At 37.4% G+C, this 15268-nt stretch overlaps 1 protein-coding gene across 2 annotated transcripts in view; it reads right to left on the reverse strand.

Annotated features, from left to right (window-relative positions):
• dip2ba (disco-interacting protein 2 homolog Ba) overlaps positions 1–14566 on the reverse strand; it is a 46008-nt gene extending 31442 nt beyond the window's left edge. For both annotated transcript variants that reach the window (XM_042003590.1, XM_042003589.1), the window contains exon 1: positions 14308–14566. In XM_042003590.1, the coding sequence (XP_041859524.1) occupies positions 14308–14392 (85 nt within the window). In that variant the 5' untranslated portion in view covers positions 14393–14566. The remainder of the gene's footprint in view (positions 1–14307) is intronic.
• Between the last annotated feature and the right edge of the window lie 702 nt (positions 14567–15268).

Below are 15268 nucleotides of genomic sequence, written 5' to 3' on the forward strand. Positions count from 1 at the left end.
CAGAGATTTCAAAGATTGCATGCAGTACAAGGATGTAACAAAGGGTGTGAGAAGTACTGATTCTAGAAACGAAACCATATTAATGTGTCCAGATGACACATTACCAAGACAGTAAACTTGAGAAAAACAGAAACAAAGTTGCCTCAGTTACAAAGAATAAGGATATGCATACACGTCAAAACCAGTAAGACTGTACTATAAATGGGCCGCAGACTAATACAGGATTAAAATGTTGATTTGCCTCTATGAAAAAGCAATAATAAAAGGTACATTTTCTGTTTTCTTTTTATCCAAACTCTTTTCTGTTACTGTAGTGTGCTACTTTCACACACTAATTTGGGTCACTTGGTTAATCTTGAAACAATAACAAGCAGGTTGTTCAAGTTTGGAAGCTACAAGCTATTCTACAGATTACATGACTTTATTAAAAGTGATAAGATGACTAAAAAGCTGAGAGACTGGATTGCTGAATCAGACAAATGACGTCAGGGAGAAAAAATTGAATCAACTTAGTAAGAACATCTTTACAATTTTCAGTTGTGCTGCCATAAAGCAAACTGACTGCAGTGTGTTCTTAGGTAACAAGTTTGTTTTAGTTGCATAGAGTAAAGCCAAAAAGGTCAAAAAGTCAAATCCCAGCAAAATAGGTTTAACTAATTTTTCGTCAGATAAACCTCCTTTGCTGTTAGGAATTGTATCTATTGGAGCTCTGGAGATTATCCAGAGCTCCAATAGATTGTGCAATTATATCCCTTACAGATCATCTGTCACTGAGACCAACCAAACTATTTGAATTTTACTAAAGATGATTCTTTTCAAATAAGTGACAACAGAGGTGTTTTAGTTAGATTACAAAAAACATTTCCAGGGTCGGGGACATAATGTACAGACCTCTCTCTAATATCAGCATCATTTATGTTATTTATGAAACACGAACTATTCCTGCACTGACCAGATAAATGGAGTGTGGCCACATAATTTTCTTATTTAAAATTTCTACAAAGAATGTACTAATCCGGCTTCCGTCATTACTGTGTTGGGAAGTCCTAATTACCTTGTATCTGCCGACATGGACAAGAGCATGAATATCTGGACTGACAATGTTAGACAGTGGTCTACAGTTTTTATTAACTGCATGTTTTCTGGAGATTGAAAAATCATTGTTATTTATATTAGTTAGGCATCAATGCATTCATGTAAATCATGATTCATCTGGCAATCAACACTGGAATATAAAAAGGCAAATCTCATAATAAAAAGTTATCAAAAGTTGGTAAAGAAACAGTTAGTCCCTGGCGACCTCTGAAATCTGTTTGGACACCCCAGGTGCCATCTCAGATGATGGGAGGACAGAGGTGCCTTTCCAGCACTGGATTACCACTATCACTACAACACTCTGAAGTCCTCCTTGAAAAGTAATGACATTGAGCTGCCCATCTCTAAAGGAGATTTTGTCCCTTTGCAAGTACAACTACTAACGTTATGTAAGGATATATAACCCGATGTTAGCATAAGGCTATGTAGCAGTGCTATTATTATTATTATTATATATATTTATATGGTACCTCTAGTTTTGTTTTAAGATAATGTGGGTAAATCACACATCAAGTTTTTATCGAGTGTATTTAGGGACTACACATAAGCTCAGTTATTCAAGATTTTCACATTGGACCTGAAAATAAAACTATAAAGAATCCTCAAGGGGCACCTGAGTATCCAAAATCATTACATTATTGGCAGGTATTATGTTATTGGCCATTATTACATTAACAGTTGCTACAAATTTTAAAGTCCATGAACAGAAAGCTGAACTGGGATCTCAGGACCATTGTTACTCCTAGCTTTAGTCATAGACAGACTAAAGCAGAAACTCAAACAACATCTGAGTTGGTAATGACACGCGTTGTTTAAGGTCAAGATCACGCAATAAAACAAGTCATTAATAGAGGAATTTTTTTTTTTTTTTAAGGGAAGTTTGCCCACTGGTTCCACCAAAAATATTTTGAAATTCTGTAAGGACACCATTGTTGCATCATGGAAAAAGCACAGCCCAAGAGAGAGAAAAACCAGCTATATAGCCCCCACTCCCACAAAGAATGTCAAAGGATTCCAACCAGGCCATTCTTTATCACTGGCACAGCACTGTGGAGATGGATCTGTCTGTGCAACACTTACCACATAAGCTAAAATGCCCTCACCACTTAAGTCAGTGGTTTGACTCCCAGGCAGCTTGGCCTCTGCAGAATGCAATTTGCCTCTTCTCTTTAATTTCCTGTCTGTTACTACTGCAGTATGCAAATAAAGTTCAATGCTCAAAAATATGAATCATTTACCAAAAGAAAGCTCTAAAGTTCCTTAGCTAAGATGTTGCATTTCAATATCAAATAATCATCTTTAAGCAAAAGCAAATTTTTAAACCATAAAATCAGAGCTGGCCGAATTCCAAATTGCTGGTTTAGCCCAGAAGTCACACATTCCTATCACATTACTACAAATTACTAACTTAAAAGGACACTTGAATTAAGCTGGGCAACCAACAATGCTATTAGTAAACACTATTACAGGTCAAAATATCTGCTCTCTGATATAAAATGAGCAATGTGGGAACATAAATTACATAATCTTCTTTTTCATTTATGCTACGCTAGAGGAGAGTGTAATCAGGTCAGCAGCTTGATTGACATAATTCAGCAAACTACAATTAAAAAAAAAACATAGAGAGCATGCTTATTTAGAGGCACCCTGGCATCCCAACTGCATGACAGACTGGTATTTCAGCATTGCTGGGTAACCACTTTGAGTGGTGAAAGTGATCTCAGGCTTCAGTGCAGCTGAGTTGTGGCAAAGAGATTCAGGGATCAGAAATGTGGGATGGACCTGGGATGAACTCTTTGTTAAGTTCGTAAAGTGCATTATGCTGCTCTCTACTTTTGTTTAATTGCTATTAAGTAAAAAGCTAACCCTAATGTAGAACTAATTACTGTGGCGGATGACTCCCTGAATCAATATTAAAAGCAAACCATGAGTAATCTTTGAGAAAAACTTGTATTCTGGGATGTTGAGTCTAAAGGTGACACTGCAGACCTATTTGCTTACGTTACACTCTCGTGACAGCTTATGATCCTGAATGATTCTTTTCCAATAACAACAGTGATCTTACTCTTGTGTGACTTAACGATGCTTGGCAATAGATAGAGAAGCACACAGCTGCATCCAGGAAGTTGTTATGTAGCCTTGGTGAATGTATGTAGTCCGAAACTTGTGTGGTTAGAATTTAGAATTAAGTGTGTGAAATATGTTAACAAAGAGAAAAAGTATTACTTTATTGTTAGTTACAATCATAATCAAATTTTGAGATCATTATCAGCCCAACCATTCAGAGCAATCAAAGTTGTGACATAAGGTTTAGCAACATGCCCTGACTGGCGTCTATCAAATCAGGCCCACCCTTTATAAGATAAGTGGTTGTGACTGGACGGCCCAGAATTAGTTGTTTCTGGCAGGAGGCCAGAAGAATAAAAAGTGAGCTATCAGATCCATATTATTTCCAGCAAAGACTAAAGAGGTAATTTATTAGATATTTTTGTGATTTTTACCTCCACTGACTGTTTCATCGCCATCACCGCCAAGTGATTTTAATAACAACCAGACAACTGTCAGTGTGTTGTCATTGCCTGTGGGAGTATTTCAGACACGACACAAACCTCCTTCAGAGCTTGGCCCTCCTACCCATGTCAAAGTGTGAAAAATACTGTGCGTTGGTATGATGATATCATTCAACATAACATGTTGCTTATATTTCCAGAAATACTCAACTTTAGCATTGCAAAACGTATTCCAAAAACTCTTGACACATCATGCTTACAGGCAAATAATCAACTTTAGCTCATCTCTAGGAAATGACTAATGCCTGCTCTCCCAGATCTGTAGATGACTCTATCAAGGGAATTAGAATTTTAACCTAATGCCTCCACTCAAGACAATAAACATGCTAAATGTGGACTTCCATAAAGACCGGCACTATTGGCAAATGGAAATAAAGAAACTAAAGCAACCGCCACTCAATATAATTCAAGGTCTTTGTTTTACCTCTTTCTCTGGGGACTTAAATTAAAGGGGTCCATGACTACAAGCCAAGCTCCAGCACAATGTGTTCTGAGGTGCCAAGAGGGAAGATACACATCATATCGTCGAAGGAGTTTCCTGAGAACTTCTCCTCTATTCACTGGGAATTTTTGATAACCCTTTGGCTCTGCACAAAAATTAGGAAGAGAACTATTCAAATGCAAGGCATACGTCCAAAAGAAAAAAGAAAAACAAAACTAACAATGAGCAGCTAACAAAGAAAGCACTTGACCTTTTGGAAACTCAATGTACATTTACAACAGGACTATTTTACCCTCAACCACTGGCTTCCCCTACCAGGCTTTTTCTGTGACGTAGGCCTCAGTTTTCATATATAGAAACTGGCTGGCTGCTGAGAAAATACTTCATGCTCCTCACACCCACTTAAAAGTTTCAGTGGTCAGCTGTGTGTGTGATCAGCTGAAGACCACATGGAGAACAGAGTCAATGTGACAGAGAAGTGGGGACAGTGTATGAGACTTTACAACAACCAGAAACCTTATGGTCATAATTCTGGTCATGTCTTGAGTTAGCAGCATTTGTTGGTCACATGTAAACTTTGCTTCTAATTGTTTTTGTGGTGCAAGCCACAGTTTTAGCCACTAAAATTAACAGCAAAATTTACTTTTACAGATAAGCTTATTAACCTTCAACATGCTATCTCTAGGAAGCTAACAGGCTAACTAACCTCCACAATTACATTAGTAACGGCTTTGTTTTGGGTTTGTTTTTCCACTTTGTTTACCAAGCAAGATATGGTACATTCATTCTGGCATTAGATTGTAAATTTTACTGGCAACAGTTATTGATTACAAAACAGTAAACTATGTAAAGCTGTCAACTTTCCTTTGGAAAGACGCACAAACAAATACTTCTTTTGAACAGCAATAAAATGTGACTTCAAATTGTGTTTAAGGTAGCTCTGACATCAGGCCAGGTGACCAAAACACTACACTAACAGGTTATAAAAGAATGTATACAGATTGTTGGAGTAAACTGGCATGAAATCAAAAACTGCTTACAGGTAAGAACCTAAAAAAATGAATAAAATCACTGGTTTTATTTTTTAACAAATAGCACACTAATAATAATTCTGAGGGGCTCAGAGAAGAGGCTGATTGGTCTAAGAAAGGCTGTTTCAAACAAGCTGGGATATTTTACAGTGACTCACATCTAGCAGCCCACCAGCCAGATAGCTGGGCTAATATGTGTTTGCTATTAGCTGTTGTTCACCAGCCCAGAATTTGCATCAGCAAGAGAGGCACACACACAATTACTGACTCCTTAAGACTCAAAGAGGGTGGTCTCCACTGCAATAATGGTGAGGTTTTTGTGTCAAAGAGATGCTTGTTTTCTCTTCCTCGGGCAGGAAAGTGAATTTGCCTTGCCAGCTCGGTCTATTTATATTCACAAGAGCATTCTTGAGCATTAGCACAGTCATGTGGCCCCCTGGACCATGGATATAGAGTAGCAATAGATTGAAGGGGTTCTGAAGCAAATCTCAAAATGACAACTTAATATATAAAAAAAAAAAGAAAAAGAAAAGAAAATTCTGTGTTGAACCACTCTGCTTGCAATTTCACCAATAAAATAGAGATCGTGATGCTTAGCAGTCAACATTGACTTGGACTGTTCCTAAATGACTGAGAGGAAAGCCTGTGCAACATCAGAGGTGTGGGATCATCACCTACAACCCAGTTAAGATGACAGGTTGATTAAGTGATGGTTGAAGCTGTTGTGCAGACTAAGAGGGAATGTTTGATATCATAAAATCCTCATTCATTCTGCCCTGATGATGAGTCACAGTTTACATCTGCCTTCAATACTGAGACTAAAACAGGTTTTCTCGCTTTGTGGTGGATGAATGTGCCCTAAAGAAGACGACACACCCAGCTGCAGTGACTAACAGATCTACAACAGCACAGGGACAGGCATGTCTAGACTGTAAACAAGTCCGTTCTCTAAACTTTTACTTGAGACACATGTGTGAGCTAATTAGCTCAAGTGTTAATATAATGTGAACCTCTATTCATACACATAACGGTCAGTGCTGCTCAAGGACGCTTGAAAAGAGTGGATGCTTTCAAACACTTCAGCTCACTTCTTTAATGTTATTCAGTCCACACTTTTCCACTTTTAATGGCTTCTGAATCCTGAAGCTGGGCAGCAACTCAACATGACCCAGCTGATGGTGTACTGTTTTGTCAATTTAATTACACAGTACTACCACTCTATAATAAACTCTTTCATGAATAAAAAACTTCAAGAAAAAAATCATCAAAAATAATTAAACTCCTGATTATTATTTGAGGTAATTCTTTATGTAACTGCAGTGACAAAAAAAATCTAAATTTAATTTCTAATGGGAAATTCTTTCAACTTATCTTTTTAATTAGAATATCAGAATCATATATTTAGTATCAGTCAAAAGATAGGAACCATCTACATATAAATTACATTCTTTAGTTAGATTCTGCCATACTAGCCTGCCCCACCTAAGAGCCACCTAAAAAAATTTGCATGTTTCACACACCGTTACAGCGCACCTTTAAACAGCTGATGAGTGGGACGTCAATATAGCTCCTGGCAAATACTCAAAGATGTGAGGTTGGGTCTTTTTCATGCCTCAACTTGTATCTGGGGAACATAAAAAAGTCAAGCTCACCACACAACCAACACACCCACCCACACTGCTCTGTGAGGGTGCCCTGGTATTTAATGAAAGCATGTGAATAATTCAGTCTGGAGGAGAAACAAGGACTGCAACCATCATTAACTATTAACATAAACAGTATTATGTCAGATGCACACTCACTTGTATGTGCAAACATACTGTACATGCACAATACACAAAAAGTACTTTGCCAAAAGTATTCAGCCATCTGCTAGCCCTAAAGGCCTGGCTCTGGGGTTTTAAGGGAGCCAATTTGAGCTTTTTTGGCATCTAACCTACAGAGAGCTTATTATAAACCCAGCAAAGCTCAGTTGACTTGAGTATCTACAACAATATATGAAAACAAACATTGAGCTGATATGAAAGTTATTTAAACTATCTAAGCTTTATTTAAATATGGTGAGAAATGATGGAGAAATGCTCCAATATTTTCTTACAAGCAGAACTAATAAAATACATATTTTATAAATCTTCATTTTCTTCTTTATTATCCTTAAATTGATTTTTCCAAAATTATCCCTTCTCTTCCCTCAAAAACTACTTTCAGGAGCATCATTTAGTAATTAATCTGTGAGAATGGGAAAGTATTTTAATTTGATTAAAAAAATGCTACCTTCTCAATCAGAGGTCTTTGTTCCCCTATTCTGTACAAGTGCAAAGTAGACCTCCACAATTTAGAACAAGAGTGCTGCTCCATATGCACATTAGTTTGAGGAAGTGGGTATCAAATGTCTGTAATCTGTTTTAAAATAAGCACTCTGTCAGACAAGCTGTTTTCTGTATGCCAAGTCATAAATAATATAGGCAAGAGATGTTTTCAGAAACCTCCTTCCTGATGGGGAGGAGAATCATCCTCAAAGATACATCAGGCTTGTTCTACACACACTGTCACTGACCAAGATCAAGATAATAGCTATTTCATGGAGACTGGGTACATATTAGTGAAGTTACCCTCTGCTGAGGACGCTTACCCTTAATATACAGATATACAGATGCACATAGCCTATTTCTGCTGCATCTAACATTGGCCTAGAAAAGAAGCAACTAGCAGTCATAGAAATCCAAGTCCATATGAACAAGCATAAGCACTCCACACATTATAGTGTACTATTAAAATAAAATAAAATATATATATATATATTTTTCTTCTTTCACGGTGGTGTGGTGGTTAGCACCACAGCCTCAAAGAACGTCGCTGGTTTAGCCTCAGCTGGGGGAAAGTTCGAACCTGTGGGACAGGGGCCTTTGTGTGTGAAGTTTGCATGTTCTCCCCGTGTATGCGTGGGTTCTCTCTGTGTACTCCAGTTTCCTCCCAGCGTCCAAAGACATGCATGTTAGATTAATTGGTCACTCTAAATTCTCCCTAGGAGCGAGTGTGAGTTTGAATGGTTGTTTGTGTCTCTTTGTCTCTCTCTCTCTCTCTCTCTCTCTCTCTATATATATATATATATATATATATATGATAGAGCACATCAGCCAAGTATGCTGGAAACAGAGATGAGGCATTTTACTCCTTTCCTTGCAGAGCCTAGCCACTGTGCATGGCAGAAGGAGCCACTCCCTGCACGGGTACACACTAGGCATCATCTTCTCAAATATGACCAGTTACCAGCTACTCTCTTCTCTTCATAAAGTTGCAGCTCAATCCAACATGCACATAAAGACTGGGTTTAACTTAATGGCCTAAATGGTAGCAGAGCTCCTAGCCACTACAGCTCCGAACAGCTGAATAGTTCTCATTGTGTCCCCATGGTCACAGGGGGCTAGCAGAACCGAGCTGTTTTTAAGAGGCCATTTGGCAGGCCTGTGTTCTTATCCGAGCAACACAGAAACAGGAATTTCCACTTGGTCCACATTAAGGCTTGTTGTGGATTCAAGGAAATAACCTATCAAATACATGAGGCAAACATCCAGTCATAAAGGAACAAGGAGGCTTATGTTTACATCTTGCTAAAATACTGAAATATCAAAACTACCACAGCTCTTTCTTCCACTTTATGAAATGATTTAGAGTGCAATCAAAAAGCATTTCGCTGACAATCTAACTTCTAAGACAAACACATAAAGCATAAAAACAAATACCAGAATAATGTGAACTAACTTGCTTCTTGAGAAAAGATGTTTGGCAACCAACTTTAAATTCTTACACTTCTTATTAGCAACGACTGAACAACAAGGAAGAACACTAGCACGATGACAGCCACATTACTGTGGTTAACTGACCAAAGATCACAACAAGGAACTGTCACAAGTTTATGAAAGAAATTCTGTCACAAGGTAGCATCAACAGACAAAAAACATGCAAAAAACAAAAAAAACACAATTACAAAGACACAAGGGTAGGCAGTATTTAAAAAATAATCTATATAATTTTATATATACATATATATATATATAATTTTATATATACATATACATATATATATATATAGATATTGTTTTTTTTTGTTTGTTTGTTTGTTTTGTGTTTGTTGTTTATTTTATAGATTTTGAGGAATTTTATTTAAAACTTGTTTGACAGGAAAGCTGGTTAGGAGAAGGGGATGACATGTAGCACAGGGCTACAGGCTGGGACTCAAACCCATGTTGTCTGCTTAGTGGAGCTTTGGCCTCTATACATGAAACAGCCGCTCAACCAGTTAAACTATCCATCACTTCATGTATGAAATTTGAATCCATATTAACAGATTACTATGTCATTCATGTACAATTCTTGGAACATAACTAAAGTTTATTTTCAATGCAAATAAGAGTCCAGAAAACACAAACTCTCAATCACATCGATGCAAATATAACAGTTACCAAAGAATAAACACAGCTGTCGAAATGCTTTTTCAATTTCCCGTCACATCTATGATTACTCAAAACGCAGCATAATATGATCAAACTGTGCTGAAGAAACATATCATATATGATTTATGTCAGATATCAGTTTTCTATACCTGCTATAAAAACAGGACCAGCAACCACTCATGCTCATACTCACAATAAGGTTGATTTATAATCAATAACTCTCCTAACAAGTAGGGCTGGGCATTGAGATTTTCAAGTATATCAAGACTTTATCATATGCTATATAGAATGATGGAATATCGTTTATATCGAGATAGCTTGTTTTGAGTTAAAAGTATCTTTTCTTTTTGCATTTTGCACAATTGTATTTTTGTTATGGTCATTGAAAAAGTATTTTTTATTCATTTTGTTTCAAGAACATTTAATTTAATATACAGTAGGGCTGTAGAATATCAGGAAAACATGCGATAACACTGTTGACAGCTGTGATGATATGACCTGCAATAAATATAATAAATAAAGCTGCTGCTATTATGTTTTCTCTTGCGGTGCTCCACTGGCAAAATTTTCATGCACAGACATCTGCTTAACTTTATAGCTTGTGCTTTAATAATGCTAGTAGCTTGTTTTAGCTAATGCTAGATTTTAGTAACTTATCTTAATAAAAACTAATTTGTTCAGCAACACAAACAGATTATGTAATATGGTGTCCTTCGGCCTAAAGACTATAAAATAAAAAATTGACAGCCTTTGCTAAAGTGTGAAAATGTTTCTTTACCAATTTTTGATGAATTATATTATGTGGTTATTATGGTCAAAAGTAGTTTCTGTCAGATGAAGCAGAGTTGTAGACCTTAATGGACCGATGACTAATATGAACAACAGAATAACTGATAAGATACCCTCGTCAGTAAAGGTGGACCGCTATCTAACGTCATCAGTCCAGATATTCACAGCGCTGCCCTTGTCAGCAGATACGAGCTAATTAGGACTCGCAATAAAGGCGGAGATTAAACTTGTGTCCCCAGATGTTTGGCACATGTATTCAACATGTTTTTCTGAGTCCTTGTGTTTGTTGTGTGTCATCTATCTTTTAACTAAAGTAGTTTGGAATAACTGTCGTGCTGCTCTGTTTAGCCAAGTTCTTCTGCATCCACATTTTTCTAGCTCCTTCCATTACCTTTTACCATCAAAATGCTAAAAGGAGCAGTAACAGTCCATTTGATTCACCATTGAAAAGATATTGCCAATATTCTAATTTAAAAAAATATTTGCTTTTGAAGATGCATCTTTTCTTTTTTATTCTTTTTGCTTTAGGATTTTTAATGCAAACCTTTAATCCAGAGTTTTAAAATGAAACACACCTGCTTCCAGATGAGTGCTTGTGGACAGCTTTGTAAAGAATCTGTCCACAGAAGCATAAACATTTCTCAAAATCACCACTAAAAATGTATGGGTTGAATGGTGTTGAATTCTTTAGAATTAAAAAAGGAAGGGATGAACAATAGTTGGTGGGACTACTTCTAAAAGAAACACTTGGAGGCCACAAAAAATATAAATTGGGGTTCCTTCCAAGGAAATATGGAAACCCACTGACAGCATGATCCATTGCCAAAGTAATCCAAACTAATGGGAAAGGAGCATGAGGATACAATCAGACATATTATGTAGGTCCACTGTCTGTCTAATCTTCAGGCTTACTATCTAATAATTACATGGACATGTCAGCCATATTTGGATTTGCCCATCCTGGCTACCAAACAATGCTGAAGTTTGAAAACTGAGACCAAATAAACCATTTTTCAAAAAGTCTCCACTTCGGGGGCCTCAAAATGCCTGAGTATTGATTAATTCAAACCTTAAGTGTAGCTAAGGTTATGTACTGGAAATTAAACCACATTAACGTGGATGCATCTTTAGTGGTTTTAGATCTTGACCTAAAAAAAAAATATATCTATATATATATATATATATATATATATATATATATATATATATATATATATATATAGATGGCTTGTTGTTTGGCCTTGACACAATACCAGCTCTTTGTCAATGTAAAAGCCAGCTTATAAAGCCTTCCCGCCGGCTTTTCGTCCAGCTTTGCCACAACTGAAAGCTGGCCTTTACCATGACTATGAAAGCAACTGAAAGCAACTGAAACCATGTAAACATACACTTCTGTACTAACGAGGCTGGTGTATTTTAGCAGAAGCTACTGTTATGCTGCCCATGGTAACGAGCAACACTGTCTAACAAAACCAACGAGTTAGCTTTAGGTTAGTTTTAGGTTCATTTAGGCAGTACTGTTGACATACTTGTGAAGAAGAAAGCTGGGAACTTGAGCATCCCTTTAAAAATCTTTCACCTTCTTGAACAGTTTTAGATTATCTTCATGTTTTATACTATTGTAATGCTTGATTGCATTTTTAAACTGTTTTCTTTGTGTGAAGCTCTTTAAGTTGCAGTTGTGCTTGAAAGGTGCTCTATAAATAAATTACTTACTTACTTTGTTTACGAGAATGTGCTAGATCATTAGTAGAGGTTATAATACACCAATGATAACACATATATACATGCAGACATCGATTTTGACCAGTAAACAGCAAAAATGTTACACAATGTCCCAAGTATATTGGTGCATAAGCACAACTGTAAAGTGATTTTGTAAGTCTAGTCAACTGAAATTTCAACTGGTTGCCAGGCAACAAAGCATTACCTATAGGCAACATTTATGCAAATTGATATATTCCTTTGTTTGACTGATCTATGTTAGCATGTCTGAACTTTATTTTCAAGGGATAGTATGTAGTTAACCTAATGTCTTTAATAGCCCAGTCTTTTAACTTACACAGCATTTCTTCTTCACTTTAAGCTTACAGATTAGTTGGTCGAGTGTTTTTTTGTTTTTTTTTTTAACTTTATTGAAACGTAGCCTGTATTACAGATGATGATGAACCCAGCTTTTGCCCATCAATGATGTCATGGTTTGCAAAAAAACATGACCAACCATTGACCAAATCAGGTCAAATTCATTTAGTTAAGACCTTAGGATGATGTTCATGCAATGAAAGTTAAAGTTCAGACGTGGCATGGGGCATCAAAGTTTATCTGTCCTTGGTAAGCCTCTGAGTCAGCAAGGTAAACACAACAACTCAGCATGGGATAGTGGATAGTAGAACGTGCTGCTCCAACCAACAATGGGCTAAATAAGCATAATATATACAGGGTTGAGCTGTCTTTGTTTAGCATGTGTAAACTAACAGAGAAACAGACACAGGTTAACAATGACTTCTTTTTCTTTTTTCTACCACTACGGTGCGACCTATATGTGAAAAGAGCTACTTGCTTTATTTGCATTACAAGTTAGTGGAAGTGGTTATTCAGCAACAATCTTGACCCAGGTGTAACATCCAGCTTTCATTTTATGTTTTCAGATTATCATTCTCAGCCTCTTTTTGTTTTTTACTGTCCAATGACCCTTGATAAAGGTTTTATTACAAACATGTCTGAAATGTTCATAAAGCATTTATACTAACAATCTGCCAGTCTCAGAGGAAAATGTGGAAATGCTGGTTATCAGAAATAAAAGTCTTACATCTAAAATAAAATATCTGCTCACACACCATGAAAAAGTAGACCTTAAGTGGTCATTAAACAGGATGACTGGACTCAGCTGGATCTATTAGCCTAGCTGCCATGAAGAAAAGCAGAGAGGATACCAACAGGGATGTGTGACAGCGTGTCATTGGTGGTGTAGAGGGGCTGAGCAGCTGCTCTGGGGGAGGGGCTGGCTAAGACTATGTCTTGGTTGGACGGATGAATGGATTGTACACATACTAGTACACCACAATAGACACACACGTCCATACAACACCTATATGAGAGCCCATTCACCCACCTTACAAAGAATATATTTCTTTTTTTGTTGTTTGTGGGAGGATGACGTGCATAGCCAGGTAAACCTATAATTCTTCTAATGACAGGTTTGCATTGTTGTATCAGGTACTGTATATACTATCCCTTAAGTGAATGTTACCACACTACGTGTGACAACAGACTGAATCGTCATATGACAACACATCAAATGATGACTGTAGGCCTGTAGTCGTTTCATGTAAACACTAATCAGTGACTCATAGTTTTATAGCAATAAAGCATGTCTTAAGCGGAAACTTAAACATAAACACACCCTGTCTAAGATTCATATCATGTCCAACTGAATGAACATGAGGCCACATGTTAAATTAATATAAAGACATGAGGAAGATGGTAAGAGAAAGGTCGAGCCTTGATAGCCAGACCTTGCCTGTGGCCACCAGTGTCAAGCAGCTACACACAATGAGCTGTTGATTTGACATTCTGTCACAAAACAAAGGAAGAGATTTGACATACATGCGTCTTCATAACAACGTTTGATTGTTGAAAAACGGACAAAAGGATGAAAGCATTTCGCCTCCTGTACAATGCTGATTGTCATGCTCTACTAGCTCGTATACCCACATCCTGTATTAGCACCAAATAAGCTAGGTGGCAGAGCCTGACGTGTGCTCTTATTTAGCTCATTATAAAACAAAGTAAATCAGGAGAATTACAAACTGAGATTCAAACAAAGCTGGTCAACTAAGACAGCTGAGAGAGACATACCTAATGCTAGTCTGAAAATCTACTATAGCATCCTCCATCAGCCACATCAGCCCCCTCCTCTCGTTTACCTTCAGACAGCTCCAGATCCAACTCCGCCAACTGGTCTCTAACCTCCTTTGGCAGGGCGGACAAATCCACGCTGCGGTCCGCCATGACTTCGCGAAGAAACACGAGTAAAGTCTAGTTGAAAAGACACCAGGCTGTTGCGGGGAAATGTTTAAAAAACAAAAATAAAACCCCTCCCTCAAGACACAAAACAAGCATCAGAGTGGGAGAGACGGTCCATCCGCACGGCTGGTCCTTCCGCCATAATGGGGGAAACTCACCAACGGTAACGTGCGGTCACGTGACCGCCTTTACCTCGCCTGCCTCCGTGTTGCTTCACCGCATCCGAGCCTAGAATCACACTAAAGGAGCTGCTCCCTCTGGCGTTACGTCGCCAAACACACACACACACACACACACTGTTTTCACTCTGAGCTGCAGGAAAATAATGTAGCGTTCATTAAGTTTTCCTCACAAAAAGAACTCTTTGTGTGTGTGTGTGTGTGTGTGTGTGTGTGTGTGTGTGTGTGTGTGTGTGTGTGTGTGTGTGTGTGTGTGTGTGTGTGTGTTATAGTATTGTGGTTAGGTTAGTTTTTCTAATGTGACTGGCACTTTGGTGGAAATGCACATTCAGTTGACAAAACTAAAAAAATGTAAACTTTACACAGGAAGTGATGGGTTGTTAAAGTTGAGCACATAAATCACTTCCAGGATTTTCCCAGGGCTAGAGGTCACCTTGATCATTCTCTGCATGAAGAGCTGAATTTTTCATTGTCTCAAAGTTCATATATGAATTCACCTGTTCCTCTGGGATACACACTGAAGGTCACTTTATTACACTTTTACGACCACAACCTAAATAAGTGGAGTCCACTTACAAAAAACTTATGATTTTGTTTCTTTCATGAGACATCAATATTTCCATGAATGCTGGAGTTTAGAACGAAAGTATTAAAAAATAAATTAAAAAAAGGAAAAAAAAAA

Source organism: Melanotaenia boesemani, chromosome 13, assembly GCF_017639745.1.
Source record: "Melanotaenia boesemani isolate fMelBoe1 chromosome 13, fMelBoe1.pri, whole genome shotgun sequence".
Lineage (NCBI taxonomy): Eukaryota > Metazoa > Chordata > Actinopteri > Atheriniformes > Melanotaeniidae > Melanotaenia > Melanotaenia boesemani.